Source organism: Stegostoma tigrinum, chromosome 21, assembly GCF_030684315.1.
Source record: "Stegostoma tigrinum isolate sSteTig4 chromosome 21, sSteTig4.hap1, whole genome shotgun sequence".
Classification (NCBI taxonomy): Eukaryota; Metazoa; Chordata; class Chondrichthyes; order Orectolobiformes; family Stegostomatidae; genus Stegostoma; species Stegostoma tigrinum.
The window spans coordinates 28,664,019-28,685,594 of NC_081374.1; the positions used below are offsets into that span (position 1 = coordinate 28,664,019).

At 40.2% G+C, this 21,576-nt stretch overlaps 1 protein-coding gene across 2 annotated transcripts in view; it reads left to right on the plus strand.

The window, feature by feature from the left end:
* The window catches only part of itpr3 (inositol 1,4,5-trisphosphate receptor, type 3), a 252,243-nt gene that overhangs the window by 65,849 nt on the left and 164,818 nt on the right, over positions 1 to 21,576 (plus strand). For both annotated transcript variants that reach the window (XM_059653417.1, XM_059653416.1), the window contains one exon: positions 7,021 to 7,107. In XM_059653417.1, the coding sequence (XP_059509400.1) occupies positions 7,021 to 7,107 (87 nt within the window). The remainder of the gene's footprint in view (positions 1 to 7,020; positions 7,108 to 21,576) is intronic.

Here is a 21,576-nt window from a genome sequence, read left to right on the forward strand (position 1 = left end):
ATTACAAGCCTCTTGGAAAAAAGACTCTCTGGAATAAATGCTACTTCACATCATCATGATTCAGCAAAACTTCGTTGGGATGATTGTTTGTAGAGACTCACTAACTAGCATCTGTTGTCTGTCAAATATGGCAGCTATAAATACCTCAGGAGGTTCTTCTTTGTGTACCTTTCTTGTGACTGCATAAATAGGAGCTGTGCTGAGATCACACTAAAAGTACAGGTGAGATATAGCTGGAAGATATTAAGTCCAAAACACTGTTTCACTAAGATTTCAAAGACAGTGGTTAATTATTCATTCACAGTGTAAGAGCATCGCTGGCTAAGCCAGCATTTATTGCCCATCCCTAATTGCCTGGTGGCAGTTAAGAACCAATCACATTGCTGTGTGTCTGGAGTCACATGTTAGCCAGACCAGGTGAGAATGATAGTTTCTTTCCTTAAAGGATGTTAATGAACCAGTTGGCTTTTTCCTGACAACCGATAATGGATTCGTGGCTATCATTAGACTCTCCATTACAAATTTGTATTGAATTCAAATTCCACTGTCTGCTGTGTGGATTCGAACTCAGATCCCCAGAACATTATCTGCACTCCTGGATTAACAGTCAAGTGACAATACCATTTGACTTTCGCCTCCCCATTGAAAGACCCAATAAATTGTGTTACACTTTTCTAATAGTTTGAAAGGCCATGGAAGAGGTACAGATTAGTTTGTGTAAGTAAATTTATATGACAAAGAATAATTACTCTTCTAAATGCACAAAAAACAATTTCTGTACTGTTATTGATGAGGTGGTCCTGTATCTCTCTGGGCACTATCCTAGCCAATGACCTGTTATGCTACCTTGTTTCCCTCATTGCTGCCCATTTCATGCTAATGTGATAGAGACCCTCTATTTTCTCTTAATTTTAGGTAGAAGGTTGTACTTTTTTCGTTTCTCCAATTGCCCTGCATGCAAATGCCTACTGTAGAAATCTTGACATTTACTACAGAGCACCCCAACCTTTTTAGGCATCTGAAAAGTTTCTCTAAATTACTGATTGACTATTTAAAGTGCCCCAAGGGACTATTTTTCCAATGCTGAGTTTGGAAGCAAGAATAAAACTATCTCTCAATATTATAGGGTGAATCCCAGGTCTGTAAACAATTAGACAGGAATATTGCAATGCCTGAACAATACAAACAATGTAGATTAATATAGAACAACAAAATCATGGCAGCTTCCTGAGTACTGACTAATAAACATTAACATGTAAACTTAGTTGCTTTACATTGCACACTATCTGCTGGGAGGCATTTAATAGCACTTGTATGGGTGTGTGGGGCTGATAAATCTTGTCAGCCGCTGCTTGGTTAATAGAACCAGAGAGTTATCCACAGTGCCCCTCAATCAAAATTACAAAAATAATAGGTCATTATGTCATTGTCACAATGGCATTTGGGTGGGTTTGCTGTTCATGTGCAAAGTGGCTGCCACATTTCCTACTTTCCAACAGCAACTGCACTTCTTTGCTTCTAAAGTGCCTTAAGATTGACTTCCTTCCTTCCTCTCTTAAGATTGTATGAAGACATAATTTTTAAGTTGGAACAACAATTTGGCACCTGGAAAATAAAGAGCCTGCAAAAATTGCTGTGTTGTTTAGTGTTTTAAAGATTTGCACGTTTAAGGCATTTGTAAAAGCTATTCCTTCCGTAGTGCTCTCCTAACTCTGGGGCACTGGACTCGCCATAGCTAGCACCACCAACGTAGCAGCTTTTTTTGTGATATAAGAGCAGTAACTAAGAAAAATTACAAGTATCTGGCAAAACAAGCTCACCAAATACCATTCACTTGTGATGGGGCAAATTCGGAATGTGCATCCTCAGTGATGGGTAGGTTTCCCAGAGGAAGTTTTATTGACCAGCTTTTTTGAGAAGTTTCAGCAGAATATATCACTTCTTCATTTTTTGAGAAGATCATCTCATTATTGCATAGATCCAAAACCATTCTTCACTGTGATGAATGAACTGAGATCTAACTCTTGAGTTATTTGATGTTGGTGCTGAAACTTCCTTGTTCTCAGTGCCAGTAATTGAACAGAAAAAAATCTGTATTATTGCAACTGCTACTCTGTCCCTGTTTCCAAAGACTTGCGACTGAGAAGAACTGTTGCCGCAATGAGGGGAAAAGAAACAGTGAGAGGAGTCAAATTTTAACATGACGTTCCTCTTCACTTTCGTTGGTGTTCCAACACTAAGTTATAGGAATAAGTTTTGTAAATTAACAAGCAAAGATACTTTCTAATTTATCAATAATTTTAAAATTAATGTTTTATTTCTCAGTCCAGTCTTTCCTTTCTTGGATCTATTTCAAATGATACAACAGATTTAGATGGATTCTTCACAACTAGACCTTTCCTGTAGTGAAATCTCAATTATCTGCCACCCCTAACTAATGGCTAGAATTTTCAGAGACCAGATGATGGTCTTGGGTATTTCTAATTTACAAGTATAATTTGAATAAGTCAATGTTGTGGTTGGTTGGCTCGCCAGGCTGGCTTGTTGTTCCGCAGATGTTTCATTACCCTGCTGGGTAATTTCATCAGTGCAGCCTCCGATGAAGTGCTGGTGTGTTTTCCTGTCTGGTTTTTAAACTCTGGAGTCATGTTGAACTGGATCGCTTCACCTCCGGTTTTCCTTCATAGTGTTGCGTATATTGGGTTGAGTTCTATCTGTTTATTGATGGCTTTCTTTGTGGAGTACCAGGCTTCTCGGAATTCCCATGTTTTTCTCTGAATGATAATTAAATTGAAAAAATATCAGTTTCTCTGTAGAACAGACCATGGAGCTTGATATGTAGAACTGATATACTGCAGCACTACCAGTGATAGGAGGGTGTATTTACAGAGTCATGAGTTGCTGAATGAAAAATTTGAATTTACAATAGGAAGACCTCACACCAATGCAAAGCAGAAATGTCACAACTATAAATAAAGTTTTTACATGCAGAGATGAAACTTCTACAACATGCATCTGTGTTGTGGTAAATGTCTATATGGTACAGTTGGTACTGTCTTTCTTCTGAGGCTTAAGGTCAGGATATGACACCCCACCCACTTAGCACATTGTAGTACAGGCCCCTCTGCATTCCCTGGATCATGGGCCTTAAGTAGTTATTAATTGATCACTTAAGGGTCTTTGGTGAAGGCAGGATTGGAAGGCCATCCATGGGATTTGTCCCTGGAACTTAGTTAAAGCAGAGGTGAGAAGGCATCAGACATTGGTCCTAACAATAATCTGCCTCATCTTACAGGCTTTCCACCTTGTTCCTCACTAGTAGCAGGCCTGGAAGCAACCCTCCCAAGACTTGATGGTCAAGGAAGGTGCCTTCATGATGTGACCAAACAGGCTGCGTACCAACTTGTAAATCCTTCCCACATGCGAACGCCAACGACATATGATAAGAATGGGACAGATTCCAAATCAGCTACGTAATGGAACATAATTAGTGCTTCTGTCGATACTGTCTACAGCTTCAGGTTACCACATATACTTAGAGTGTATTTTACCACAATAACTCGGATTCTTTGTGGTCTGGTTGGCTGAACAGCTAGTGCGTATCTGATAGGTGCAATTAGCAGCAATGTTTTAATCCTGTTTTGGCGGGGGTGAATTCGGGACCTGCCTCCTTGCCTTATTTGCAGTGTTGATTGCAGTGCTGTGGGTTAAACTTTGCTTCAATGAGAGAATTGAAGAAACACCCATATTGCCTGAGACATTTTTGTGAAAGTTTTGCAGGTTGCAGTTTGATTCAGCTGAAGATCCTTTTTAGAGAGCAGTTCAGAGTCAGCCATAGATTTCCTATCCTAAATGTCATTTGCAAACCAGATGGGCCAAAATAAGAATCCAAGTATTTTCATGCTCACAATTAATGAGACTGATATTTCCTTTGAGGTTTATTAATTCATTGAATTTAAATGATACCATTTGACTGGAACTCCCTCGCAGCATTTTGGGGGTCTCCACCCCTCACGGCAAACAGCAACTCAAGAAAGAGGCTCAACACCATTTTCTCAAGGCAATCATGAATAGGCAATAGTCTCAAACATTTCTTAGTTTGATGGTTCGTAATAGTTGGTCCATTGTAATAATTTATTTTAGATCGTGGAATCCCTACAGTGTGGAAACAGGCCCTTTGGCCCAACAAGTCCACACCAACCATCAGAGCATCGCGCCCAGACTCATTGCCCAATAAGCCACCTAATCTACACATCCCTGAACACCTATGGGCAATTTAGCATGGCCGATCTGCCCACCCTACATATCTTTGGACTGTGGGAGGAAACCCAAGCACCCTGAGGAAGCCTGCACAGACACTTGGGAGAATGTGCAAACTCCACACAGACAGTCTCCTGAGGGTGAAATCGAATCCTGTGAGGCAGCAGTGCTAACCACTGAGCTCTTCTATGGTATCGCACAACATGTTTGTCATAGCCGCAAATACAGCATTTGATTGACCTGGGAGTTGAAAAATATCACCCATAAGCAGCAAATCCATATGTGATCTGATTAAAGCACTTAACACAGTAAAGTTGGAAGCTGAGCGCTTATGCTTACCTCTCTGAATGTAAAAGCACTGTACGAAGCTTGTTTTATTTTCAAGGAATGGGGAATTATCAACCAATGATAAGCTGGATACATTTTGGTTTACATGAATTGCTATATCCCTGTGACTAGCAGTACTGAAGCAGATATATCAGCGACCACTTTTCTGTTTACTGCTGCAGGCCTTAGGTGAGGAATGACGTTGTCAGTTTCTGTCAACGGTTTTAGAATATATTTGATTTTATTATCCTAGATTATTATGAACCAATGAAGGTCATTTAATTGAATGGTGGACTCAGTTTTATTCAAGGAGGTTGTTCTTGCTTTTGGGGGCTATTTGGCAAGTCACGTTTCCTTTCCTCTTACCTCATTTGTTTTTCTGTCTAAGAATTTTGTTTGTGAAAGCAAGGATCATCATCACTATCAGAAACCTTGCTGATTTTTGGAATGAATTTCACATACATGAGATATTCTGAGACATCTTTATGATGCTGTTTTTGGCACACAGATTATATTACCGCATTGCTGTTTATGGACAGTCACAAATAATTTGCAAAGCTGCCCCCTTAACCTTCCTTTGGTTGAAGAATATTCAATTAAAAAGGCATACAGTGTTTTAGCTTTTATTAATAGAGGGACCGAGTTCCGGAACCAAGAGGTTATGGTGAAGCTGTACAAAACTCTGGTGCGGCCGCACTTGGAGTATTGCGTACAGTTCTGGTCACCGCATTATAAGAAGGATGTGGAAGCTTTGGAGAGAGTGCAGAGGAGATTTACTAGGATGTTGCCTGGTATGGAGGGAAGGTCTTACGAGGAAAGGCTGAGGGACTTGAGGTTGTTTTCGTTAGAGAGAAGAAGGTTGAGAGGTGACTTAATTGAGACATATAAAATAATCAGAGGGTTAGATAGGGTGGATAGGGAGAGCTTTTTTCCTAGGATGGTGACGGCGAGCACGAGGAGGCATAGCTTTAAATTGTGGGGTGAAAGATATAGGACAGATGTCAGAGGTGGTTTCTTTACTCAGAGAGTAGTAAGGAAATGGAACGCTTTGCCTGCAACGGTAGTAGATTCGCCAACTTTAGGTACATTTCAGTCATCTTTGGACAGGCATATGGACGTACATAGAATAGTGTAGGTTAGATGGGTTTCAGATCGGTATGACAGGTCGGCACAACATCGAGGGCTGAAGGGCCTGTACTGTGCTGTAATGTTCGATGTTCTTTGTGTGTGTTATGATTAGCTGGTCAAATCTAATCCCTCTTTTCTATTGGGTTCAAATGAAACAAACTGATGTAAAACTGTTTCAGAGATAGTAGGAACTGCAGATGCTGGAGAATCCGAGATAACAAAGTGTAGAACTGAATGAACACAGCATGACAAGCAGCATCATAGGAGCAGGAAAGCTGGTATTTTGGGCCTAGGCCTTAGGCCCGAAACGTCAGCTTTCCTGCTCCTAAGATGCTGCTTGGCCTACTGTGTTCATCCAGCTCTATACTTATGATGTAAAACTGTGCATAGTACAATTTAACATTCTGATTTTGGAATGTTATAAAGAAGTTTCCTTTTAAAATAGATTTTTACAACATGATTTAGAGATCAGGCATTTAATAAATCTGAGATTTTAGGCAAATTTTCATTTCAGCAGTCCAAAATTGAGCATGCGTTCACCAATGCTCTGAATTTGATTTGATTGATTTATTGTGACATGTCCTAAGTGCAGTGAAAAGCTTTGTTTTTGACCAGTACAGACAGATATACAGTTCATACGATGAAAAAATACTAGACAGTGGCATACAGGCCACATTGCACAGGGCATGCATTAGACAAGAATGTATTAGCGTTGAATTCTGTCACAACATTGAAGCTTGTTCAGTGGTTATGTATCTACTCAATCAGTTGCTGTGGGGGGTCAGGAAAATAACTAAGAAATATTTGTTTTTACTTTTGTGTTGGTGTGATTTTTTTTGGAGAGCCTTTCATTCCCTGTGTTATAAGACCTTTAACTTGGAGAAAGTATATAATGTACTCCAGACCTCTGTTAATGCTACATACAGCTATCATGGAAAATAAGCTTAAATGGCTAGGGCTGACAAGCTAGTGAATTTTTGCCTTCCAGTGCTTGTCAACAGAAGTGGAAATGTATCAAGTGCATGCATTATGCACACACTCCAAGGATAAACATGCTCTTGCCCTAATGACAGCATGTTTGAACATTCTCATGCCAAAGACCATTGTTCTGCAAGTAGTTTGTCAGGGCTCTTGAGTCACTGATTGTCTGGAAAATTTACGAGGAGAATTGGTTCCCATCTAGGTTGTTGGTAGAAGCTGTATATTTATTTCACCACTGACTGCTATAAATTTCTGGCTGTTTCGTTGATTATAACTATAAAATGTTGCAATAACTTCATTTTCATCTCAATTCTCTTTTCACAGCATGCGGCTGAGTTGGAACAGAAGCAGAATGAAACGGAAAACAAAAAAGTGCACGGAGAGGTGATAAAATATGGCAGTGTAGTGCAGGTATGTGCCTCCTCTGATAATGCATTGCATTTACATTGTACTTTTGCATAAGAAAACATCCTTGGGCATGAGGAGAATAAATGAATGCTGAACGAAAGGGAGGGCTGTGAGAAAGCATATCAATGCAGTGTGTTTTAAAGAGAGCCAAAGGGGGAGTGGAATGTGAAAACGCTGGAGGTTTTGTGGAGTGAATAACTAGGTGAGGAGATAAGATTGTTTATAGAGGCTACAAAAATGGGAGACTGGGTATGGGAAAAAGCTGGTGTAGTTGAATTTGAAAATCATGAAGATAATAATAAACGTTTCAGTAGTAGGTGAGTTTAAGGCAGGAACAAATGCAAACTCTGAAATCTCCATCTTCACAAATCTCTGAGATTTTCTGTGTTCCTCTAATTCTGGCCTCTTGAGCATTCTGAATTTTAATCCCCGTGCTATGGGTTGTGTACCTTAAGCTATCTGAGCCCTTGGCTCCTAAATTCTCCTCCTAAACCTCTTTACTTGCCTTTCTTTAAGATGCTGATTAAAATCTGTCTTTGACCAAGTTTCAGCCATATGCCCTAATTTCATCTTTGTGCAGGCTGTGTCAAATTTTGTTTTATAAACTTCTTGCCAAGCACCTTGGAACATTGTGTTCAAGACACAATATAAATGCAAGTTTGATGTTGTCGAATTTGTTTGTTCTTTTGTAGCTATTGTAGCTATATGAGGTTGATATAGAATAAAATGGTTGCAATTGTTATCAGAAATGCTTTGCTCTGAGCTTTTAATACCAAATTCTCCCTCTTTATTATTTTAACAGGATCCAGTTTGACAAAATGTTTCTGCATCTCAGAATTATTTCAGGCTCTTTTTAGTTATTAAAGTTTTGTGGTGTTATCGATCATGGGTCCACATTGGCATGTTTAGAATAATCCCTAATTCCTGATGAGTATGGCTCCTAAGTGAAAATACATGTTTGGGAAATGATGTTTATGTGTTACTTTTGGTCAGTTTCACCCTGGCTAATCTGCTTTCTTGGCCTAACTTGTGCTTCTGTCAACTGTTACCATTTGTGTCAAAATTAATGTATGTTCAATACTGACTGACTCCTGTCTTTTGGATATAACAAGTTACTGTCCTTTGCATTTACAACCTTTGAAATGTCATCCAGTTTACACTATGATAATTATGTTGTGATGGTAGCAAATCTACAAATGATACATGTCAAAGAAACCTCTGCATAATAATACTTTTAAAAGCAATACAGTTGCACTCAATTAATAGTAAATATTCAGTACTCTTTTCATTTACTTAGAACAGGCATTTTGGTTGTTACTGTTGTTGGTTTATTATACTACATAAAGTATTTGGTTTGTTGTTCTAAGACTCAATCTAAAAACTAACACAAGAGTTTTTCCCTTAGAACTAAATAAATTGAGTAGAAAAGATGTGCTTTGGAGAATAATTCTAATTTAAGGGTGGTGGGGGTAGTCAAAGTTGTCACCGGTGGGGAGAATACTGCCCTCACATTAATCATAATTTTTAAGTGATGTACATTAGATCAGACTTTGAAATCATTCACGGTTCTGGAGTTATTCTATGGTTGGCAGATGTTATGATTCATGTAGATATTGAAAACATTAAAGGAAGAAACTTGAAACTTTAAGCTGAAAGTGAACTTTCACTTATTCATTTGAAAAGTGAAAGTTGACGGAATGATATGGCAAGATGTTATGTTCAAAAACTTTTGCTGTAACAAATGGACTAACACTATCGTTGACTAAACAGTATTTTTGTTAGCAATTTCCACTCTGAATTATGAACAGAACTTTCCCTTTTTAATTCTAACAAAACCAATAAACCCACTTCACATGTAAACACTACATTGCCCCTTTGGTCATCTTTCAATTTTCCTTGAACCAGTCCAAAGAGCTTCTTAGCTCCTGAGAGCTACTTCCATTCTGAACCTTCCCCAGTCTGGTAACTGTTAATTCCAGAACTGTCTTCCACAGTTTTCCAGATAATTCTCTTTTTAGCACAAGCTACATGAACCTACAACCTTATTTCAAACCCTCATGAAATTGATCCTTTGAATCCAAGGGTGAGCTCCTGCCCACATTGTGCATGGTGAACCATCAACACTTTTTGCTCAAAAGTGTTCCCTTTGAGTCTGAATGTTTCGGGAATATCTTAGAAACCCTCACCTTTACAGAGCTCATCTCTGTGACTGTCACATTATCTTTGTAATCAGAGATAATGGGAACTGCAGATGCTGGAGAATCCAAGATAACAAGGTGTGGAGCTGGATGAATGCAGCAGGCCAAGCAGCATCTTAGGGGCACAAAAGCTGATGTTTTGGGCCTAGACCTATGCTGGTAGAAAAACTAAAATTCCTTCAGACCCTGCACTTTGTTTTATCTTGAAATGAATGGACGGTTTAAAGCAGCTGACGACTGCTGATTACTTTCTTGAGATCTTGAAGACTAACAGGCTGACTCACAGTAAATACAGATGTTGCTGCCATTGTCTGTAAATACAAACACCTTACACCTTCTTTCCAAAAATTATTTAGTGATTTACAGTGTCAATAGTTTATGTGAATACTTTCCGATTTAAATGTGCACAGGAATTCATCATTGAACTTCATACATATGTAAGTATAATATATGTATGTAGCAACAGTCTTCATAAATATGCATTTTCCACATACATAGGAACAAATGAAGAAGGAACAAGGCCCTTTGAGCCTCCCCTGACATTCAATACGATTGTGGCTGATCTGATTTTAATATCAACTCTGTGGTATTACATATTCCTGAGAGTTCTTCAATTCCTTGATAATCAAAAATTTATCAACTGCTATCTTAAAAATGTTTCAAGATTCTGCAGCCACTGCCTTTTGAGGAATGGAATTCTAAAGATTCACACCCCTCTGATTGAAAGAAGAATTCTTCATCTCTGCCTTAAATAGACAACCCCTTATTTTTAAACCAGGACTCCTAGTTCTACCTTCTCCCACAAGACACAACCTCCTTTCCACAACCACCTGGTTAAGTTCTTTCAGAATTTTGTGTTTTAATTGTGTAAAGTCAAGAGGATACAGGTCTAGCCCGTCTAGCCTTTCCACATAAGGCATTTGCCAAGCTTCTGATATATTAACATTCTTCCACAGGTATAACAAATCTTCTATCCATGCCAATATGTTACTCCTGACAACATCAGTTTTTATTTTCTGCAAAACCTTTAATCTTGCACCTTATTAAATACCTTCTGGAAATCTGAGTACAATATATAAAAATATGGGTTCCCCTTTTAGCTATGGTGCAAGTTACAATTCAAAGGTGGCTCAGTTATAAGCACTGCCGCCTTTTAGCACCAGGGACTCCGGTTCAATTCCAGCCTTTGGCAACTGTTTGTAGGTCTCTGTGTGAGCTTCCTCTGGGAGCTCCGGTTTCCTCCCATGGTCCTGAGATGTGCAGATTAGATGGATCTGCCATATTAAATTGCCCATAGTGTCCAGCATGTGCAAGCTAGGTGAATTAGTCATGGGAAATGCAGGGTTACAGGAAGGTAGGTCTGGGTAGAATGCTCTTCAGAAGGTTGGTGAGGGCTTGATGGGCCGAATGGTCTTCTTCCACATTGCATGAATTCTATGGTTCTATGAATAAATTAGCTAAACATTATTTCCTTTTAACAACACCATGTTGACTCTGCCTAATCCCCTTGGACTTATCCAAGTGACCTGTTATGATATGTTTAATAAGAGCTTCTAACATTTCCTTCTGACAGATGTTAAGCCAACTGGCCTGTAGTTTCATGTTTTGTCCATCACTCCCTTTTTAAATAAAAAAAGGTTAAGCAGCTATTTTCCAATTTAAAAGAACCTTCCTCACATCTAATGCGTTTTGGAAAATTAAAACCAATGCATCAAGTATCTCATTAACTGCTTCTTTTAAGACCGTAGGATGAAATCCATCATGACCTGGGGATTTGTCAACACACAGCTCCAACAATTTACTCAGTACTACTTCCATGGTAGTTGTAATTTTCTTCCGCTCCTCCCTCCATTTCAGTTCTTGATTTACAGCTATTTCTGGATATTACTTGTATTCACTCTAGCAAAGACTGATGCAAAATAACTATTCAATTCATTTGCTGTCTCTTTATCCTCTTTATTCACCAGGCTGAAATGCAGGCATGTTATTCAAAACCTTCTTTAAAATACTTTGATTTAATTAAGTACTTTTGGTTAGTTCTTCTTACAATGAGTTGCAGTTTATGACCTTAGGACGCAAAATATATGTCACGGGCTTTTGCAGAGTCTATGTTAAACTGGAATAAATAGCTGCCATAAGAATTTGCAATTATCATTGACTTTGTATTCTGGGTAGTTTTACTCTCCTAAAAATATCAGAACAATCAGCAGGTGAGATCAAGTTCAGCAAGGCATTTGTAGGGCCTTTATTTCCTGCATTCAGCGTCACAATAAAGGAATATGTTTAACCAGATGTCAAATGTACTTGCCTGTATTGAGTAATGCAAGCAGAACTAACTTCAGAAAATTGCTTCAAAGTAATAGTTATATTCTCACCTTGTGAAAATAGCTTTAGGCAAAGTTGTAATAGACTTTGTGACAAATGTTTTGCCTAAACCTGTCTAAACCTAAAATCATTGTCATAATTCTTTCAAATTATTGAGGTAAGGAACTACTCTGTGGGTCCAAGGAATTGAAAAATTGTTCATTTGATTGTAGTTTCCTTCATTAAAAATGTTAGCTACCTGAATAAAATTGGTAATTATTTGAATCATTCTGAGAATAACTCAGTTCTCGCCATGGGTGGAGAAACAAATACTTGTAATTCTCAAATTCATTTTCAAATGAGAGTGACCTTGTAAGTTTAACCAGTCATTTCCTCAAAACATGTAAATGAAAGCAGCAGCTACTGAAATGAAGCACAATCAGATATTTTTGAATCATTTAACTTTGAAGGAAAACGTTTGCATTCGCAAAATGTCAGACTTAAACCACAGGGGTCTATTTATAATTGCCTTTCAGTACATTGGACCCAGTAAATGTAGATGAAGCCATGTTATTTTTGCAGACGACTTTTAACGTAACTATTGTTTCCAATAACAAAACTATTTAATAACTATCCAGTTTTGTGAAATTTACTTTCTTATTTATATGACCGCAGTCAGGAAAGCTGATTCCTGTATACGGGCAGTGAAGAGTGACTTTGGCTATGTTTACTGATTAATTAGGATAAATACCAACAGCGCTCATTTGTATGTAATGTCCTAGAACTGATTGATAATGCCTTTCAACCTCAGTACACTTTTCTAAAGCATAATGAACAAAACTGCAGAACTTAAGAAGAGGACTTTTTGACTACACAAGCTAAAGACAATAAAGTATGCAGTCATATGTTTGCTCTAGTTCTCTGTTTCCTTCTCCTTTTATCTCTTCTCCTTCCTATTTCACTGAATGGATCCAAATCTTAATGGTTGCAGTTCAATTAAAAGTGTATTGTCTGATAATGAGCAGTCATTATCAGAGCTTAGTCCAGGAATAACACAGTGTGGAGCTGGAGGAACACAGCAGGCCAGGCAGCATCAGAGGAATAGGAAAGCTGATGTTTTGGGTCAGGCCAGCTTCTCTGCTCCTCTGATACTGCCTGGCCTGCTGTGTTCCTCTAGCTCCACACTGTGTTATCTCCGACTCCAGCATCGGCAGTTCTTACTATCTTTAGGCCAAGAATGTTTCCTTTTCACACACTCGTTCATGTGAATGTTGAAACATAGAATATAGAACGTAGAACACAAAACACTACAGCGCAGTACAGGCCCTTCAGCTCTCGATGTTGTGCCGACTGTTTAAACCAATCTGAAGCTCATCTAACCTACACTATTCCATTATCATCCATATGTTTACCCAATGACCATTTAAATTCCTTTAAAGTTGGCGAGTCTATTCCTGTTGCAGGCAGGGCATTCCATGCCCTTACTACTCTCTGAGTAAAGAACCTAAGTCTGACATCTGCCCTATAACTATCACTCCTCAATTTAAAGCTTTGTCCCGTCATGCTAGCCATCACCGTCTGAGGAAAAAGGCTCTCGCTGTTCACCCTATCTAATCCTCTGATCATCTTGTATGTCTCTGTTGAGTTGCTTCTTAACCTTCTTCTCTCTAACAAAAACAGCCTCAAGTCCCTCTGTCTTTCCACATAAGACCTTCCCTCCATACCACACAACATCCTGGTAAATCTCCTTTGCAACCTTTCCAATGCTTCCACATCCTTTCGATAATGTGGCGACCAGAACTGTACACCATGCTCCAAGTGCGGTTGCACCAGAGTTTTGTACAGCTGCAACATGACGTCATGGCTCTGACACTCAGTCCCTCTACCAATAAAACCTAACATGCCATACGCCTTCTTAACATCCCTATAAACCTGGGTGGCAACTACGGAGGATCCTAGGGATGAGTGGCTGTATCTAGGCAATTTTGTCTACTCTCACTAATAAAATGAACTTGTGAACAAAATCCATTTAGCTCTTCACACACATTGCTGGGAGACTGACAGCTTCATCCAGGTATTTAACATCTTTATGAATGTGGGGCTATTAACTCAAGCAACCACAGTCCAACAATAATTCCTATACATGTGTATGCACCAACACAGTAGTTCCTTGCATCAGTAGTTTCATTCAATGACTTTTGAGGCCGTTCAGCTACATTCAGCCAAAACATTTGTCAGGAAGTCTATTGCAAGTGTATTTATAGAATGCCATCACCATGAGGATTTTCAAAAGGTAGGAATGCATTTATTCTCTTGAGGTAGTTTTTTTAGGTTCGTTGAGCTTCCATTATTGTGTTCTCTGGGTAACCAAAGAACTTTTAAATTTAGATCATTTTTCATTATGGCGACATCAAACGTTCTTTTCAGGAAGGAAAGGTATTGCAATTCCTTGCTGAACTTGATCTCACCTTCTGATAGCTGTACTGTTTTAGTAAAACAAAGTTACCAGAATACATGATCAGCCAGAAGAACAATTTCTTTAGGGAAATGAAAAGTCATTTATTCTAGTTTAACATAGACTCCACAAACTTGCATGATATTCAGTTGGATTTTTTTGTTAAACTCTTGTGTTGCGACTCATGGTAATAAGAACTATTCACAAATTATTAAGGAAGTAATTATCAAACTCAACCGGAATACAGCCCAGCAGTCCATTTACAGATACCAGCAAAAAGTGGAAGACGTTGTCAACACTGGTGTTTACTCCTCAATTATTGATACTCAGTTTGGGTTCCACCAGGATTATTCAGCTCCAATTATAGTGTTGCAACATTACATCAAAAGATTTGAATTCCAGTGTTGAAGTGCATGTGCCATTGAGATGAAGCATTGTTAAAGGTGAAAGTTAAAGTTGCAAAAGTCCCAGAAGATGATCGGGTTGCTGTCTTGTTAGAGAGAGGCAGCTGGTGAATTTAACCGAAGGGTCACCACACCTCAGACAGGGGATGTGGTTGAGAAGGTGGGACTTTCATGGTGATCATTGCGGGAACAAAGAGACCAAGTAAAATTGAAGCCATGCGAAAACAAGTGAAAACTTTACTTGCTGATGTCATACTGATCTCAAAAGATGATGATTTGGTTGATGGGAGGCCAACTATTTCAGTTTAATGACATTGCTTTAGGATTTCCTGATGAGAGCACCAGGTCCTACCCATCTTCAACTGCTTCCTTCCGTCATAAAGTCAAACTACTGATGATCACTGAAAATGCGCATTGTTCAGTTCCACCCTCATCTCCTTTTAAAAGGAAGTATTTTGAGCCTGCACACAGAATGACATGAGTAAGATGCAAACTTTGATTAAAAAGTGACAAGCAGCATTCATGACATACAGGCCCTGGACAATGTCTGTCTTCAATAAGAAGGAGAGGTCTAACTACCTTCCCTTGATATTTAATAGCATTGCCATGGTCAACTCACCCATTGGTAAGATTGTGGAGCGTCAATATTGACCGGAAATGTAATCGGACATGATACACCTAGACACATGTTTACAAAAGCAGTTCAAAAGCTGAGTATTCTGTGGTAAAAATGACTCACCTCAATACTCCACATGGCCTTTCTGCCACCTGCAAGCAATAAATCATGTATGGATGTGTGCAACTTCAACCACAATCAACACCATCCAGGCAAAGCTGCTACATAACTGAAGTGGTAAGGGAGTTCTAATTATTTACTCCTCCTCCACTGGAAGAGAGCTGCCAGCCATTCCCTGTGTCAGCCCATCCTGTCACCATCTTGATGGGTATAAGTTTTCCAGTCAGCAGCAATGGGATGTGTGGCCCAACACCATAATTATCCATGATTATGCCAGCTAGGTTGATCTAGTACTCTGTATTTACTCAGATTGGCTACTAGCTGTTAAGGATGGGTCTTCCTCCCTAGTCAGGGAGGCAATGCAGCCCATCTGCTGCAGGGCAGGTTTCTTTCTGGTCTGTTGCCTTGCTGCCAACTTTCCTTCTGGGATGGTGAACGGTTTGCCTCTTGACCCTCCCCCATAAATTTCAGAACTTGGTGCTCAACCTTAAAACCACTTTGACAATGTAATGTGGATCGAGCGAGAGAATAGTTTAGTGTTAAGAGCTACTCATTTTCTCTGTAACTATGCCCGGAATCTTATCAGGTTCTGAATGACATAAGTGATACTGAAATTGCTGGTAGAATTGGACTAGAAGCTTGAGGGCAATCTGAATGTTGGGAGAATCTCCATGTATCTTTTATGCTTTTGTCAATGGCACTTTGAGATTCTTGCTAGAACATGCTAAGTTGCTAATCAAAGGGGATTATTGTCTATAAAGTGCCTTAATGGCCAAATGTACCTCTATTAGCATTCTACCTTACCAAACATGCCAAACACTCAATACAGGAAGCAGAATGGGTACCTTGCGATTTCAGGACCTCTATGTTGGTCACTGGGTAGGAATAACTAAGGCAATTTCCATGGGCACTGGTCATATGCACTATACATCCGCAGACATTGGCAGCTGATAAATGCCAGCCAAAAGAACCCTCATGGCATGTCTCAGTCTAATTATAGGACACTCCTGTACTTCAGTGCTGCACCTCAGGCTGTACCAGCGACTGTCACCACAATGTGATATTCTCAGGTGCATGCACCAATTTCATTGACGGAACCAGGCTGCATTTTTAAAAATTCATTCGTGGGATGTGGATGTCATTGGCTGGCCTGGCACTAATGGCCCTTGAGAAGGTGGTGATGAGCTGCCTTCTTGATCCGTTGCAGTCCACATGCTGGAGGTTAGTCCGCAATGTCCTTTGGGAAGGAATTCCAGGATTTTGAACCAGCAACAGTGAAGGAACAGTAATGTATTTCCAAATGAGGAGTGGCTTGGAGGGGAATTTGCAGGAGGTTGTGTTCCCATGTATCTGCTGCCCTTCTCCTTCTAGATGGAAGTGTTCATGGGTTTCAAAAGCATTACCTAAAGAGCCTTGGTGAATTTCTGCTGGGCAATCCTGCAGATGGTACATACTACTACTACTACTCAGTGTTGATAAAGGAAGGAGTGGATGCTTGTGGGTGTGGTGCCAATCAAGCACTTTGTCCTGGATGGTGTCAGCCTCTTGAGTGTTATTAGAGCTGCACCCATCCAGGCAAGCATTCCATCACAGTCCTGACTTGTGCCTTATAGTTGGTGGACAGGCTTCGGGGTGTCAGTAGGTAAGTTACTCATTACAGTATTACTAGTCTGTGACCTGCCCTTGTTGCCATTGTATTTATTGGCAAGTCCAGTTGTGTTTCTGGTCAATGTTAATGTCAAGAATGACGAGGGGGAGGGCGTGTGAATTCAGTGATGGTAACACCACTGAATGTCAATGGGCAGTTGTTAAATTGTATTCGTTTTTTTTATTAGAGATGGTCATTGCCTGCCATTTGTGTGGCACAAATGTTACTTTCCATTTGTCAGCCAAAACTTGGATATTGTTCAGATCTTGTTGCATTTGAACATGGGCTGCTTCAGCATCTGAGGAGTTGCAGATGGTGCTGAATTCTGTGCAATCATCAGTGGACATCCCCACTTCTGAAGCAAAAACAGGAATTGCTAGAAGAGCTCAGTAAATGTTACAGCACCTGTGGAGAGAAATCAGTTAACATTTCAGGCCCAGGGACCCTTCCTCAGAACCGACCCACTCCTGACCTTATGGTGGAGGGAAGGTCATTGATGACGCAGCTGAAGATGGTTGGAATACTACCCTGAGGAACTCCTGCAGAGACGTCCTGGAGCTGAGATGACTGACCTCCAACAGTCACAACCATCTTCCTATGTGCCAGGTCTGACTCCAACCAGCAGAGAGTTTTCCCTTGATACCCATTGCTAGGGTTTTGCTAGATTTGCCCAGTTTTGTTCAAGATCCTGGACACCACACTCATCAAAGATGGCCTTGATGCGGCTGTCACTACCACTTAACCTCTGGAATTCTGGAATCTTTAGGCTGTTTGCTCACTATTATTATGCTGAGTCACTTTGATCTGACCTGGATGCTCGCAGCCTTTTTGTGCCTTCTTGCGTTTTGCCCTGTCAGCCAGAGATAGCAGTATATATTACTTCTGTCTTGCTTCACTGTTTACACAAATAGAAAACTAGAAACGTTGTCACAGCTATCAGTGCTCTCACTCAAGTCGGGCGAATAGTCTTCAGTCTGGGAGTCTTGGTGCATCAAGTCAAGGGCAGCCTCCAATACCAGTCCAGAGGACAATCACTCACTTGTGGTGGTCAGATGCCGTCCATAGGGGGGTTCGAGAAACAAATGTTGTGCTCCCCACCACCCATCTTGACTCATCTTGCCCTACTGTGTGCTGTTTCCGTCTGGAATGAGAGGGGTACAGGGTGTTATTAAGGTTATTGAAAGTGGGTAACATAGCTGTTACTCTTGGTGCATGAGGGACGGTGTCCTGAATGAGTGAGTGAGTGAGTGAGTAGGCAGCAGCACAGAGGGTTTGCAAGGTTGGTGGTATCAGTGGTTCGGTTTGGGGGGAGTGAGTGGGGGCAGAGAGAGAGAGAGAGAGAGATGTTGCTGGCATTAGGGATAGTGAAGGTAGGTACAGTAGCAGAGATTGAGTGAATGTGCCGTATTGGAGAGAGGATGAAAGCCCTTACACTGACAAAGTGGAGAAGGACATTGACTTTTTACCTTTAGTGTTGGTCAGTCCTCTAGACAGCTGATACTTCTTTAACCTGATGGCCACCTTGGACCAGGCTGGCAAGTTCTAGTGTTGTTTACCCCACTGCATAACCTGGGGAAAGAGGAAGTCCCGTGTCTGTACCACACTGCCAGCAGGGCCTCCAGCTTTCTGCCCACACACCGGGGTACTGTTATCCTCCTGCCAACTCTGGGGCAAAAGTTGATATTCATACAGGGCATCCCCAGACTGATAGTGGTTGGGTGCACAATAAGCTTTTAGATATGGCCCAGGCACCAGGGATGCCAGTGAGATCTGGGATATTGGGTGAATAGCAAGTTGTTCCAGGAATGGTGCATGGTAAGTTGGAGCTAGAATTGAATGTGACAATATCGTAGGGTGGGCTGGATAACAATGAATGCACTGTAATACAGAATAAGATGCAGCCAAATGGCTATCATGTCAGCACAACTTGTATATTGTTGCATATGGGCAATAAACTCTGTCTTGTTTCAAACAAGAACCTCTTCTCATTAGACTAGCAGGTGGCTTTCCTTTCCCACAGCAGACCTAGCAGACACTGTTGATTACTATCTTAAAAGAGGATGAGAGCAGCACTACCACATAGTGATCAGTAATCCACACAGGCTCATGCAACATGATGTTCAGTGGTGAGGGTTTCTCAGACTGTAGCACAAATGTGAGTCTGATATATTCTTGTTTTAAAGTTATTTTAAAAATACCTTTCAACAAATCTTTCCAAAGTGCTGTTGTCCTCTTTTACATTATCTTTGCCATTCAAATATCACAGGTGACAAACGCAATTTCTTAACAGTATCTTTGCTCATTACTCATTACCCTTGACATCTGTTTATCACAATGAGCATTCGAATAAGTTTTTATCTGCCTGCTGTTGAGTGGACCATTAAATAATAGTCTGAGTTGCAGAGGACAATCTAAGGTTTAAGATGACAAATAATCATTATTTTATGATTACAGATGACAAACATGTTAAAGCAAATGCAAATATTTAAATGCACTCAACCACCTTTGATCTGAAGTTCCTGTCTTTTGGGAGTGTTTGTCTAATTGATACAGAGTTTGGGTGATTGTTGCAGGTCTTTGTCCTTTTACACTGCATTGACATTCCTGCTCAAATTGGGGCCATTTCTGTCTTTTCGAATGCGCTGTACATCTGTGTGAAGCAGCTTGTGGTTCTGGTATAAGTGGATAGCATACAAATACCAAATGTCTGTTTTGGTCAAATGCAGGGAAATGAGAAGTTTGAAATCTGGCCTGGTTTAAGCTTTTAAAAATGTTTGCTTGGAGCAACTTCATCCTTTGTGCCACGCAAATTTTGGACTTTTCCATTCTTCTGTTGCCCTGAAAATGTCATGGACACTTGAAATGCAGCAGGCAGTAAAGAACTGTATAGAACATAGAACAGTACAGCACAGTACAGGTCCTTTGGCCAACAATGTTGTGCTGACCTGTTATCCTGCTCGAAGATCAAATGACCCTGCATACCTTTAAATTTTACTGCCACCCATGTGTATGTTGGCCTTCATAGCAAGAGAATTTGAATACAGGAACAAGGACGTCTTTACAGGGCATTGGTGAGGCCACACTTAGAATATTGTGTGTGATTTTGGTTTCCTTAGATTAGATTCCCTACAGTGTGGAAATAGCCCCTTTGGCCCAACAAGCCCACACCGCCCCTTGAAGCATCCCACCCAGATCCATCCCCCTAGAACCCACATACCCCTGAACACTATGGGCAATTTAGCATGGCCAATCCAGGTACACTGCACATCTTTGGACTGTGGGAGGAAACCGGAGCACCCAGAGGAAATCACGCACACATGGGGAGAACATGGAAACTCCACACACAGTTGCCCCAGGTTGGAATCAAACCTGGGTCCCTAGTGCTGTGAGGCTGCAGTGCTAACCACTGAGTCACCATGCTGCCCTTGCCTAAGGAAGATTTTTTTCTTGTGACGGATGGAGTATGGGAAAGATTGATCAAATTGATCCCTGGAATGACAGGATTGACATATGAGGAGAGATTGAGTCAGTTAGGATTGTATTCATAGCAGTTGAGAAGAATAAGGAGAGATCTCCTAGAAATCTATATTCTAAGGAGATTGACAGGTTAAGTGCAGGAAGATTGCTAACAAGGTCGGGGAATTCAGAAACAGGGTTTATGGTTTAAGAATACAAGGTAAATGATTTAGAGCTAACATGAGGAGAAATTTCTTTACCCAGAAAGTGCTGAGCCTATGGAATTCACTATTACAGAAAATGGTTGAGGCAAAAATATCATGTGTTTTGAAAAAGGAGGAATATATGTCTCCTGTGGCTAAAGGGAGCAAAGGATATGGGGGAGGATGGAATTAGCATATTGAGCTCGATGGTTCCCCATGACCATGTTGAATAGTAAAGCGGGGTCAACTTGTCAAATAACCTACTCCTACTCCTATCTTCTATGTTTCGGTGTTTCTATTCTAATAGCCTGGGACTTGGCAAAGGTTCAGGAGAACATGAATGGACTGGACAGAAATTCTGCTCCATCCTACACTGAGACAACTTTTAGGAATTTATGGCTGCTAAACCTCAGAGAAATATTGAACACATTTTGACTGGTTTCATGCATTCGTGTCTAATGTAGCACTTGGCTGAATCATAGGCTATATAGTTAAGACACGTAATAATATATAGCTTCTCAGATATTCTTCCCATAGAGTGGCATTTTGTCTTTGAGTAGAAAAGTGTTACATGTTTGAAATGCAATACGACTTTGAGAAACTGCAAATGGGTAATTTATATTTTAAAAACAAGTCAACATTGTTCTGAAATTCATAATTCTCTTGCAGGGTTACTGACACAAATGGATCACTTGTCTGTTCACCCAGAATGTTCTTTACATCTCCTTCAATTACTCCCTTTTAAAGTGAAAATAAGTGGGAATGCTTTCTAGAAAGATGCCTGTTTGAAACCGCATGCCAACATGTGTAGGGATACAATGTGGCTTTGTTCTGTTTGCTTGGACATTCAGATACTTTGGCAGCAAATACGCACAAGACAACTCAAGCATTTTGTGTTATTGTTAAAATTCCATTGGAAGTACGTTCACAGCAAAAGGGGAGCTTTAATAATCAGGTCATGGTTTTGTCTAAATTGAAATGTCCAATTTTTTGCATGAACGGAATGAGATGTTACCTTTACACGTGTGTGTTTTACCTTGGAGATTATGTAGATTTCTTATTATTTCA